The sequence below is a fragment of the Pongo pygmaeus genome, chromosome 7 (assembly GCF_028885625.2).
Source record: "Pongo pygmaeus isolate AG05252 chromosome 7, NHGRI_mPonPyg2-v2.0_pri, whole genome shotgun sequence".
Lineage (NCBI taxonomy): Eukaryota > Metazoa > Chordata > Mammalia > Primates > Hominidae > Pongo > Pongo pygmaeus.
Genome location: NC_072380.2, coordinates 17746159 through 17759291, shown reverse-complemented (window position 1 = coordinate 17759291; position 13133 = coordinate 17746159). Strand labels below are relative to the sequence as shown.

Here is a 13133-nt window from a genome sequence, read left to right as displayed (position 1 = left end):
TATTGGGGGAATAATTCCCAGAGAGGGAATAATTTGACATCTTAGAATTGTTTTATAAAAGGTTCTCAAATAATAGTTAATTCAGCTGCTAGGAACAGTAATGATGATGATCTTTTACATTGTCTTGATAATTCTAGTGGCTTATTTTTAGAGTTCTTTTCCAGGAAGTTGAATTATTTTAAATCTGTAAAGCAAGCAGGAAAGACTACTTGAAGTCAAGAACCAACCTCTTGGGGTCTAACTGTTGTAATGTATTTAAAGGTTATGATGCTGCAAGATTCTAGTTGACACTGACTCTAAAAAAAAACTTGGCTTACTGTGGATGAAGAAGATGTCACACATACCACAGAACACTATTATTACCTTGGCTCTACCATACACTAAAGCCACTGGGATACCAGAGGCACCAGAGCTGTATTTATCCAGTACCCTGATTGTTTTACACAAGATCATCAGTCTCAGGTGCCAGGGTGTCTGCCTTGGAAGGTAGAAAATGCTCTGGTCCTTCCACAGTTACTTAGTAAAGACACCACATGAGAACAAGGCGGCTTTCTTGCCTTCTTTTGCCAAGTGCTGGGAAGTGGTTGCAAGTTGCAAACCTGCTGATGAGGTGATGCCGAGGCTGCCAGGGTTTCTTCTGGTGAGAGTAGAGAGAAGGCTGTTTTTTCACTGTTGTTTTATGATTAACATAACTTTCCCCCTATACTTAAAACACAGATGCTCTTTTCATATGGGATACATTTTTGTTCTAAATTGGTGTTGGGGGTTGGGAGAAGTGGATCATTTAGTAAATCTTCTTGAGACAGTGACTACCTTTTTAGCAGGAGCTAGATCTTTTTCACATATACACAAAGTATTCCAGATAAATTAGTTTTAAACACACAAAGTAATTAAAACACTAAAAATATAGACTTCAGTAGAAAAGATCTTTCCAGGAACACTAGTATAATAGAAACGATTAATAATTAGGACAACAAAAGCTTTAAAAAACCTTAGAAACAGGCTGTGCATGGTGGCTCATGCCTGTAATCCCAACACTTTGGGGGGCCAAGACAGGTGGGTTGCTTGAGGCCAGGAGTTCGAGACCAGCCTGGGCAACGTAGTGAGACCCCATCTGTACCAAAAATACAAAAAATTAGCTGCACGTGGTTGTGCACACTTGTAGTCCCAGCACTCATGAGGCTGAGGCAGAAGAATCGTTGAACCCAGGAGGCAGAGGTTGCAGTGAGCTGAGATTGCACCACCGCACTCCAACCTGGGTGACAGAGCGAGACTCCATCTCAAAAAAAATAAAAAGTAAGAATAAAAACCATTAGAAACAGTATTTATAAGCAAAGAACAAACTGAGGTAATATTAGCACATACTCTATGTAGAGCTCTGTCAAATCAGCAAGATAAAGACAACTCTATCATAGAAGCTAGATGGACATACCATCCCAAGAGATCTACAGATTCAATGCAATCCCTATCAAAATCCCATGTCATTTTTTTTTTTTACGGAAACAGAAAAAACAATCCCAAAAGTCATATAGAATGACAAAGGACTGCAAATAGCCAAAACAAGAACAAAGCTGGAGGCATCATAGTTCCTGATTTCAAAGTATATTACAACACACAGTAATTAAAACAGTATGGTACTGGCACAAAGATAGATACATAGACCGATGAAATAAAAGTCTAGAAATAAATCCATGCATATATGGTCAGCTAATCTTCAACAAGCGTGCCAAGAATACACAATAGGGAAAGGATAGTCTCTTTGTAAATGGTACTGGGAAAACCGGTCATCCACAAGCAAAATAATGAAGTTGGACCCTTATCTCACACAGTACACAAAAATCAACTTGAGATGAATTAAAGACTTAAATATAAGATGTGAAACTGTAAAACACCTCAAAGAAAACATGGGGCAAAACTTCATGACATTTTTCTTGGTATGACACCAAAAGCCCAGGTAACAAAAGCAAAAATAGACAGGTGGGAGTACATCAAATTAAAAATCTGCAGAGCAAAGCAGTCATTTAATAGCATGAAAAGGCAGCCTATGAGATAGGAGAAAACATTTTCAAACCACACGTCTGATAAGGGGTTATTTACCAAAATAATTGAAATCAGGATGTTGAAGAGATATTTGCATTCCCATGGTCTGTCGCCCCCAATATTTCAATGTAGGTTCTTTCTGTTTTCCCTAAGTGTTGGCTGGTCTGAGAAATGAAGAGAAAGAGTACAAAGAGAGGAATTTTATAGCTGGGCCACCGGGGGTGACATCACATGTCGGTAGGTCCGTGATGCCCACCTGAGCCGCAAAACCAGCGAGATTTTATTAGGGATTTGAAAAGGGGAGGGGGTGTATGAACAGGGAGTAGGTCACAAAGATCACATGCTTCAAAGGGCAAAAGGCAGAGCAAAGATTACATGGTTGTGAGGAAACAGGACCAGAGCAAAATCAGAAACTCCTGATAAGGGTCTATGTTCAGCAGTGCACGTGTTGTCTTGATAAATATCTTTACAGAAAACAGGGTTTGAGAGCAGAGAACCAGTCTGACCTCAATTTACCAGGGGTGGTGTTTCCCAATCCTAGTAAGCCTGAGGGTACTGCAGGAGACCAGGAGACCAGGGTGTATCTCAGTCCTTTTTTTTTTTTTTTTTGAGACGGCGTCTGGCTCTGTCACCCAGGCTGGGGTGCAGTGGCGCGATCTCGGCTCACTGCAAGCTCCGCCTCCCAGGTTCATGCCATTCTCCTGCCTGGGACTACTAGCTGGGACTACAGGCTCCCACCACCATGCTAGGCTAAGTTTTTACATTTCTAGTAGAGACAGGGTTTCACCATGTTAACCAGGATGGTCTCGATCTCCTGACCTCACAATCCGTCCGCCTCAGCCTCCCAAAGTGCTGGGATCACAGGCGTAAGCCACCGTGCCCGGCCAAGTATCTCCACCGCATAGGACAGACACTCCCAGAGCGGGCGTTTATAGACCTACCCCAAGGAATGCAGTTCTTTTCCTAGGGTCTTAATATTATATTCCTTGCTAGGAAAAGAATTTAGCGATGTCTCTCCTACTTGCACGTCCGTTCATAGGCTCTCTGCAAGAAGAAAAATATGGCTGTATTCTGCCTGACCCCGCAGGCAGTCAGACCTTATATTTGTCTTCCCTTGTTCCCTAAAATCGCTGTTATTCTGTTCATTTTCAAGGTGCACTGATTTCATATTGTTCAAATACACATTTTACAATAAGTTTGTTCAGTTAATGCAATCATCACAGGGTCCTGAGGTGACGTACATCCTCAGCTTACAAAGATAACAGGATTAAGAGATTAAAGTAAGACAGGCGTAAGAAATTATAAGAGTATTTTTAGAGAAGTGATAAATGTCCATGAAATCTTCACAATTTATGTTTCCTCTGCCGCAGCTCCAGCCGGTCCCTCCATTCGGGGTCCCTGACTTCCTGCAACAATGGTCATTGCCACATTATGATAGATAGCCAGGATGTGGGAACAACCTAAATGTGTCCATAGGATAAAGCAAATATGGCATATATGTGCAATGGAGTATTATGCAGCCTTTAAAAAGAAGAAAGTCCTGCCATATGCAATGATACAGATAAAGCTGGAGGACACTATGCTAAGTGAAATAAACCAGTCATGGGGTAAATACTATATGATTCCACTTATAGGCGGCATCTAACATAGTCAAAGTCAGAAACAGAGTAGAATGGTGGTTGCCAGGGAATGGGAACTTGATGTTCAGTGGTACAAGGTTTGTTATGCGAGGGCAAAAAAGGTTTTGAGATGTTTGTTACAGCATTGTGCCTTTAGTTAACAATATTATATTGTTCTTTTAAAATTTTGTTGAGAAGTTAGATCTCATATTAAGTGTTCTTGCCACAATTAAAAAAAATAAACAAAAAGAAAGGGAAAAATAAGTGGATGGACAGAAAAGAAATATATGAAGGACTAAGGAATATATGAAAAATGTTTACCTAATATGAGTTAAAATAATGTGCTCTCAGTTCTTGCTTATTTCTTAATGGTAGTACCTGGTACTGGTGAAGAATAAGAAACAGCACTCATATGTACAGCTCCTTGGTAAATTACAGCAGCTGTAGCAGAGAGCAAACACCTTCCACCCATGAATTCTGTTTTTCAGAATTAGTTTTAGGAAAGTAATTTATTTACTTATTTACTGCTTTTCAGAACTGTTTACAATGGGGGAAAATTGGAAACAACCTGTATACCTTACAGGAATTAAGTTCATTGACATTTTAAAGACATTTTTGAAGCCGTAAAAATAACAATATAAATGCTTATTTAATCCCATGGAAAGATAAGTGTGAAATTTTTAAGTTTAATAAGTTTATTAAGCTTATATTAAGTTTAAAAACAAATTGCAGAGCAGTCTGATGTATAAGTAATTTAAATTTAAAAAAAAATTCTGGCCGGGTGCGGTGGCTCACGCCTGTAATCCCAGCACTTCGAGAGGCCAAGGCGGGCGGATGACAAGGTCAGGAGATTGAGACCATCCTGGCTAACACAGTGAAACCCTGTCTCTACTAAAAATACAAAAAAAATTAGCCAGGCGTGGTGGCGGGCGCCTGTAGTCCCAGCTACTCAGGAGGCTTAGGCAGGAGAATCACTTGAACCTGAGAGGCGGAGCTTGCATTGAGCTGAGATCACGCCACTGCACTCCAGCCTTGGCGACAGAGCGAGGTTCTGTCTCAAGAAAAAAAATTCTACAACGAACATATGGGGTTTTGTTTTTTAAAAACAAACATTGTACATGAATTAAAAGCATTACTGCTTTTAATTTAAACTCTTATTTTGCTTATTGCAAAATAAAAGGCAATGTCACTGTTCTTTGAGAGCTTATCATCTTACAGGTGGGTGGAAGTTGATTGTTTTTCTAATTGCTTTGTGTTAATTTTTTGATAATTACAATATATCTTCGTACTAAGGAAGAGGATAGTGTGGAAAAATTGGGCCTTAAGTTGAAGTTTCTACAACTGGAATAGAGAATTGAACTTATTACATTAAAGACTATGAGGAGTAAAATGAAGAAAATGTTGCAATTAATGCTGTGTTAGGGAAAGTAAACAGATAAATGTAAAGATTAATACTGCATATTAGGCTAAGGAAGATTGGTTGGATAGAGATGCTTGAATCTCCGAACAAGTCACTTGGTTTAAATTTTAATCTTCTTCCTCATTCTTTATGATCATTAACAACAACAAACAATAACAGATAAATTGAAGGCATTTTGTAGCATCTAAGCACCCCTATACAGATTATGCTAGGATCTTGTCTAGAATCATGACATCATTGTTTTCTAAATCACTGATTTAAAAAAAACACATTTCTATGCAGACCAGTGGAATTTCTGTTTGTTTGAATATACTGTGATATTACAACATACTGACTTACGAAACGTTTTGTATCATCCTCTTTTGTTATTTAAGCCTTAAGTATAGACTTTACGCATCGTTTATTTTTCTTTGTGTCATTATGAAAACTCGGCTCATTTTGTAGGCTTTCTATAAAATTATTCTAACACTTAAACTTTTTAATTTTTTTCTGGCTCCATGATTTTTGAAAAAAAAATTAGGAAAATACAAAAACATATAATAAAGAAAAAATAGAAATCCTCCCTCTTCCACCTCCCAGAGCATTGCTGACATTCTGGCATGTTTGCTCCACTATACTTTATCCTTTTTGTTTAACGTTGAGATCCTACATTGCATAAAATTTTAAATCATGGTTTTGTTTTCCACTGATATCCTAACACAGGCTCTGCTTCATAAAGACTCATCTTTTTTTTTTTTTTTTTTTTGAGAAGGAGTTTCGCTCTTATTGCCCAGGCTGGAGTGCAATGGCGCAATCTCTGCCGATTGCAACCTCCATCTCCTGGATTCAAACGGTTCTCCTGCCTCAGCCTCCTGAGTAGCTGGGATTACAGGCCCCTGTCACCATGCCCAGCTAATTTTTTGTGTTTTTAGTAGAGACAGGGTTTCACCGTGTTGGCCAGGCTGGTCTTGAACTCCTGACCTCAGGTGATCCCACCTGCCTTGGCCTCCCAAAGTGCTGAGATTACAGGCATGTAATCTCACCACCGCGCCCGGCCCATAAAGACTCATAGCTAACTTTTACAACTACAAACTGTTCTACCTTAGGCGCTAAAATTTCCTTATTTTTTCCTCTACTGTCCTCGGTGATGCCTATCTTTTCCTCTTAAATTAAGACTTTTAAAAATAACAAAGATGCTTTTTGAGGTACTTCTCACATTCGTTCAATTTCAGAAAATACGGAGTGCCTAAGTGGTAACAGATGATCAAATAATCAAAGCATTTTTTTGAACCAGTTTTTTATCTTGGCTCCCCCCAGAGGCATATATAGTATAAAAATAGTTGTGACCTGAAAGTAATTGCTTATCCAGTTATTTAAATGAGCAAACGTAAAGTGTGTAAGAGAGTGTTTGGAGCAGTAGATTGTAAGCGATGGCCATTCCTGTTCATGGATTACCAAGGCAGCTCCCTTGCCTTGGTGCACTTGTGCTGCATGGCCACCAGGAGGCAGACTATGTTTGGGAAAGAATTGAAACCCAGTTTGTGCAGTTCCGTCATGTGTCTAGCACACCTTGCTATGTTTGTGTGTGTATTTCACAGTACAAACAAGAATGACTTTTGGCTTTTCCTCCTCACTGGCACTGTTTTAGTTTATTCCTGCAGCTTCTTGCTCTGCTGTTAAGAGATATCATTAACAGTGTTTATTTTTAATATGTGTGGTTATAGCTTAATGTAATTCAAGTAAAAATGTTAATGAATTTGATTAATTGGTGATTAGATTGCTAATTTCTTCTTTTAGGGAGTCTAAAGAACTTCCCTTTTAACAAGGATAATTTAAGGGCGCGGTGGCTCAACCCTGTAATCCCAGTACTTGGGAGGCCGAGGTGTGTGGATCACCTGAGGTCAGGAGTTCGAGACGAGCCTGGCCAACATGGTGAAAACCCGTCTCTACTAAAAATACAAAAATTAGCCAGGCATGGTGGTGGGCGCCTCTAATCCCAGCTATGGAGGCTGAGGCAGGAGAATCACTTGAACCCGAGAGGCGGAGGTTGCAGTGAGCAGAGACTGCGCCATTGCACTCCAGCCTGGGCAACAAGAGTGAAACTCCATCTCAAAAAACAAACAAAAAAGGATAATTTAGAACTTGCTGTTACTGAACGAACAACAAACACAACCGAAAAAAAGAAAAACCACCTCCTATATGGAGTGGTGGCATGTCTGTTTTTAATCATGGCAAAATTTGACTGTTCTTCTGTTTGTTTTTAATGCTGATTGGTTTCTTGGTTTTTACAAGGTTTTGGGAGGCAGAGGAAAAGGTTCTGGTATATTTTTAGTATGTAGAATCTGGAAGGAAAAGGTGTTCAGGTTTTTTAATAATAAACTGGGATGAAGTAAAAGGCAACACCTAGAAGCAGCTTGCCTTGACTTTAGTTCCTTGATCATTTAGCTTCAGTTGCCGTGGTGCAATGTATTTAGCAGGTTTTTCGTCATTGTATCACCTAGGTGTATCTTTCTCACAGGAACCCTGGACAGGTTATTGGGTCTGTCTCTCTTGCTGACAACCTCTGAAAATGGCAAGTTGGGGGCTTGAGTGAAGAGGGATGGGGCCTGAGGGAAGAGAACTTATTTAAATTTCCCCTTCCTCCCTCTCTCCTCCCTGCTTCATACCCTACAAGAACTGCTTCTAGTTTTAATAGCACTTAATAGTGTTATTTATGGTAACAATTCTGCATTTATTTCTGAGTCTTATTTTCTAGGAAATCTTGGAAACAGGCATAGGACATTTTTAAAACATTGTTTTGTTTACTTTATAACATTTTTTAAAATGTTAAGAGCTCAGGCTATTCGTGGTTTAATGGAATTAGCTTAAGTGAGCATATTGTTATATCCCACTTATACACATATCTTTGTTTTTCAGGTTCTTTTGGTTTTTTCTATTCGTGTTTTAACATACTTTTACAAGCCACTCTACTGAAATAAAAATTAGTAGATAACTGGCAAAAGATACTCATAACTGTGTGCCCTCCTCACACTCCTAGTCTTGAAAGACCACTGTAAGAGACCACATGATGTTTTATAAATGCAATTACTCTCGCAATAAATGTAGTCTTTAGAATATGCCTATCTGATGGGCTATTCCTCTGGAACTCTGATATTACATCTGATAGAGAAACCATATTAATCTTTTATTGTTGATTATTTGTGAGGTCCTCAGCATGTGGGAATTAAAGTTGAACTTAAACCTTTTGACAATCTGTCATTAATATATTAGAATAGAAATTTTCTTAAACATTGTAGTTGGGAACATGTATTGCCTGAAGTCTTTTTTTAAAAAAACAAACAAACAAAAAAACACCTTTTCCAAAATACCAGGTTTAAATGTAGGTTTACATGTAAAATATCCAGAGAAAACATGCTCATGTTATTAGTGTAAATAGAAGAAGTGAAAAATGTTAAAATCAGGACACAGTTTACTTTCAGGAAATCCTAATTTTTTCCTAATTATGAAAGAAACATTAGGCACTTGAAGTAGTTAATTTCCCCTAGTGATCTTTCAAGTGGTTACAGGATCTGTGACATTATTGGTTGTTCTGTAAATCTCCTGAGACCACCCACTTTCTCCTCCCCTTTACCATCTCTGATGAAAACCATAACAACTCCACAAGCATGCACAGTGTGATATGGTTCAGAGGCGGCTTCTGGACCTGCAGGAGGGAGATTGCATTTAGAGGAAGAGCATCATTTTGGCAACATCTGGAAGTGAAAACGGAAGCCAGAAACACTTGGCCAGCCCTGGGGGATTTTTTTCTTCTGTGTCTCTCTGGTGGAATGACATTTGCTGTGTAGGCATGTTTCCTCTGACTGTATTTCTTGGCCTTGGAGAGTACTGAGTTTAAAAAGACAGTATGTGACAGTCCATGGAAATTGCCTCTTCTGTGAAATCTCGCCACCTGCTCCGAAGACATGTTGTTGTCTCCCAAATTCTCCTTATCCACCATTCACGTACGACTGACGGCCAAAGGATTGCTTCGAAACCTTCGACTTCCTTCAGGGTTTAGGAGAAGCACTGTTGTTTTCCACACAGGTCTGTCTCGCATAGATCTCTGTTTAGTGTTGCACGGGGGATGTCTTCATTAATTTGCAGATGTTTATCAGAGGTTTTTCCAAGGAGACAGATAATTGGAGAAAAAACCTCTTTCTAATGAGAGATGAGGCTTAATTTAAAAATTGTTTTCTGTTGCTTCAGCACAAGTGCATAATACTTTTCCTTTTGGCAGCAGATTGTGTTGTTTGTGTTGATGGAAGACCGAATTGTTGCCTTGGTGTTCCCTAGCTCTTTTGTCCGTCACCAGCCAAATGTGTGAAAATCAGCACCTGTTAAATTATATTTTACTTCCAATGGTTGGGAAATAGGACACAGGTACATTTAGAAGAATATTTCCTGTTTGCCTGTGTAAATGAGAAGGTTTCCATCGTTTTTCATTGGATAGTTTCTCAGTCAGATTTGACAGTTAATTTTAATATGCTAAAAGATTTCTGTATTCTAAACACTTCTGACAGAAAACATCCTAATGGTTATGGGGAAGTAGTAAGTGAATCACAAATCTAGTTTTCCAGTCTTCATAGTAAAAATGTGTGCAGTCTCAAAATACTTCCCCTGAGGTTTGTATCTGCTTATTATTTTCTGTGCCTAAGATGAAAATAAATTTAGTATATATTTCAGGTACATGGTGACCTGTCTGCTCACTTTTAGGGCATTGGGTTGGCCTACATTGCTACTTTTATTCTAGATGATTTTTACAACTACAGTAATTGAATCAATTTTATTCTGTAAAAAATGTTGGCTGGGGTGCTCTTATATTTGTTTTGGGCTGAATAGTGTTAGGTGTCACAGGATTGTTTGAGGATGTAAATAGATTTTTTTTTCTGCTTCAGGTGCATGTGACCCCTCGTGTATCTGTTTTCCACTTGGCTCATCTCTGTCCCTGGTGATTTGTTTTCAGCTGACTGTTTTTAGTTTTCCCAGAGGCATCTCCCTTCTCTGTGGTAGAATTCTCATTTTTTCCAGCACCTCTCTCTCATGTTTCATAACTCCCCTTGACCTGTCATTTGATTTTGCCAGCCTCTCCCTTTCAGTCTCAGCTGACAGCTAAAGGGAAATGGGGGAGGCAGCGAGGAGGAGGTCAACAGTGGCCCTCCTCTCCCAGCTCAGGGCCGCTGCAGCCCTTCCAACTGAAAAAATTAATAGGGGGGAAAAATAACAATTAAAGGGTGCCCTATATTTGCAATAATTTCTCTGATCTAAAGTAGCTCCAAATAGCTTTTAATTTTAAAGAGTTCTTTTAAAAATACTGTAATCCACGCTCCAAGTTAAAAATCAAACAATATGGAAGGTTGTGCAGTCCTAGCCAAGCCTCTCTCTTACCCAGAGTCCCTGCCTGCTCTCCGTGGAGACAGCCACTCTCAGCTGCTTGCATAGTGTTCTTGCACGTTTCCAGTCGCATGTAAATCTATGTAGGTCTTTTATATTCTTTTTTGTTATACAGAAATAAAAGCGTACTGTATATTCCATACCTTTTTAAAGTTAATGTATTTTAGATTTGCATGTGATCACATGTTTATCTACCTTATTAAAAAAATAGTTCTGTAACATTCCATTATTGGGTAAGTCATGATTTACTTAACCAGTGCTCTAGTAGTAGACATTCTAAGTTGTTTGTAGTGTTGTTGTGAAGCAGATAGTTTTCCAAGACAGCTTAAGCAAAAGACACAAGGCTTCTATTACCAGAGTTTAGTTGATAGTGATGTATTGGACACATTTTATTTTCTAAATGTATGTAAAACTATTTTTTGTTTATTTGCAGTCATAATTTTTTGAGCTAGAGTTCACATAGAGGTGATCTAATCTGTCTTATACCAGGAAGTCCGAGGCCCAGAGAAGTGAATTCGCTTGCCCAAAGGCACACAGTAAGTGGCAGAGATAGGACTAAAACCTGGGACCTCTATTTAGAATTTTTGGCATACCTATTTTCCAGCTGCAAATTTTGCTGTAATTTTGTTAGATCCAAGGAATAGCAGGGATGGAGAAAGCGTTTTGTGTGTTGGAGGCTTTTTAAAGTCATGTAAGGAATATAATTCTGCTTACTCCCAATGTCAGTCTTTTATGGGCTTATCCATGTTATGTCATTTTAACGTCCGAGAAATCGTCCGTCAAGTAGGTAATTCATGCCGTCGTGACTCTTATCTGAATGGACTGTCAGCAGTAACTTGGGTTTGTATCCTTAGTGAAGGAAGTGGTGTTGGTTGCCTCATTGCAGTGGTGTTGGTTGCCTCAGTGCAGTGGTGTTGACCTGGATTCCAAGAGGCCTGGATTGTAGCCTTGTTTCTGCTAGTGACCAAGTGAATAGCCCCGTGCACCTAACCTCACACGGCTACAAAATAAGGGAATCACATGAGATGACTTCCAGGTTCCCCTTAGCCTCAAAATCTGTGAATTTCTGGCTGAAGATGTGAAAACCCTCAGTGTATTACTCTGCTTGAAAATTCATCTTATCTAAATGATTTGTCTCTTTATTTTTACCTCCTAAATTCAGTTAATACTCCTGAATTATCTGTTTCTTTTCATCACCCCATGTGTCTGGTCATCAAACCCCACCTTTGTTTTTTGTTGTTTTTTTTGTTTCTTTGTTTTAGATGGAGTCTAGCTTTGTTGCCTAGGCTGGAGTGCACTGGTGCTATCTGGGCCCACTGCAACCTCCGCCTCCCAGGTTCAAGCAATTCTCCTGCCTCAGCCTCCTGAGTAGCTGGGATTACAGGTGCCCACCACCATGCCCAGCTAATTTCTTTGTATTTTTAATAGAGATGGGGTTTCACCATGTTGGCCAGACTGGTCTGAAACTCCTGACCTCAGGCATTTTGCCTGCCTCAGCCTCCCAAAGTGCTGGGATTACAGACATGAGCTACCATGTCTGGCCAAACCCCACCTTTGAATCATTACTTGTCCTGATTTATCCACAATCAATTGGTTGAAAACTCTAAGACTCCATCATTTGAAATCTCGATTTGTTTTTACCACCTGCCATTACCCTAGTTCAGGCATTATTATGTTGAAGAATTGAAATTGCTCTTCTTGGCTGGTGCCAGTGCCTCACACCTGTAATCCCAGTACTTTGGGAGGCCAAGGGAAGAGAATCACTTAAGGCTAGGAGTTTGAGACCAGCCCTGGAGAGTTAGTGAGACCCTGTCTCTATTTAAAAAACTACACACAAAAAATTACTCTAATAAGTAAAAAGTGGCCAAATATCAACAGTTTTGTATAGTAAGTCAAAAGTGGCCAAATATGAACAGTTTTATATAATCCAGCCTAAGATGTTGACTGGGCTTTCTGAAGAGCTTTGTATTTGGTCTGTGCCTCCAGCCTTTCCCTTACTTCTAAACTGTCTTTCACATTACAGATTAATTCATTCATTTCATAAAGAAGTACCCATTAGATGAGTACTGTGTACCAGGCATAATGGTAGGTGCTGAAAGTGTGACTGGGACTAAGTCTCACATGGACCCTGCCTTCACACAGCCCACTGTTGAACAGAAGGAGACAGAGCACCAGGTAATAATGCAGGATGTGGACCTGTGCCCAGGCAGCTCTTAGCAGGTGGAGGTACCTTTAATCCAGGTCCTCCAGTAGAAGTGCCTTTTAAGTTGGGTCCTCAGGAAATGGAGAATTTACCAAGAAACAAAGTGTTTCCAACAGAGAAAACAGCATGTAAAAACCTTGAGGGGCTTGAGGAAGGGCTCCTTCAAGGAAACAAAAGAGTTGTAATATTTCTGAGCATAGAATGTGGTGGGACAGGGGCTCGCTGTTGTAGAGATCTGGCCAGAATAAGCTTTCTCATTGATCCCACGCAGAGGGCACTGGGCACTCTGATATATTATTACTGGGTGGTATCCATCACTGGCAAAGCGTGTCGTTGGATCGAGGTTATCTTTCCTCTTTAGGAGAGGGGAGAGAAACAGTGAATTTGTCAGGAACTGTGTGTGATGTTGCAGGGCATGAGGCACAGAAGAAAATCTAAGAAG

General features: G+C 39.6%; 1 protein-coding gene across 6 annotated transcripts in view; it reads left to right on the top strand.

The window, feature by feature from the left end:
• MTUS1 (microtubule associated scaffold protein 1) overlaps positions 1-13133 on the top strand; it is a 160684-nt gene that overhangs the window by 92562 nt on the left and 54989 nt on the right. Inside the window, exon 1 of one of the 6 annotated variants that reach the window (XM_054498499.2) lies at positions 8576-9141. The exons of the other annotated variants lie outside the window; for them this stretch is intronic. Within the exon in view, the coding sequence (XP_054354474.2) occupies positions 9021-9141 (121 nt within the window). The 5' untranslated portion in view covers positions 8576-9020. Of the gene's footprint in view, positions 1-8575; positions 9142-13133 lie in introns of those variants that run through there. 6 annotated transcript variants of the gene reach the window in all.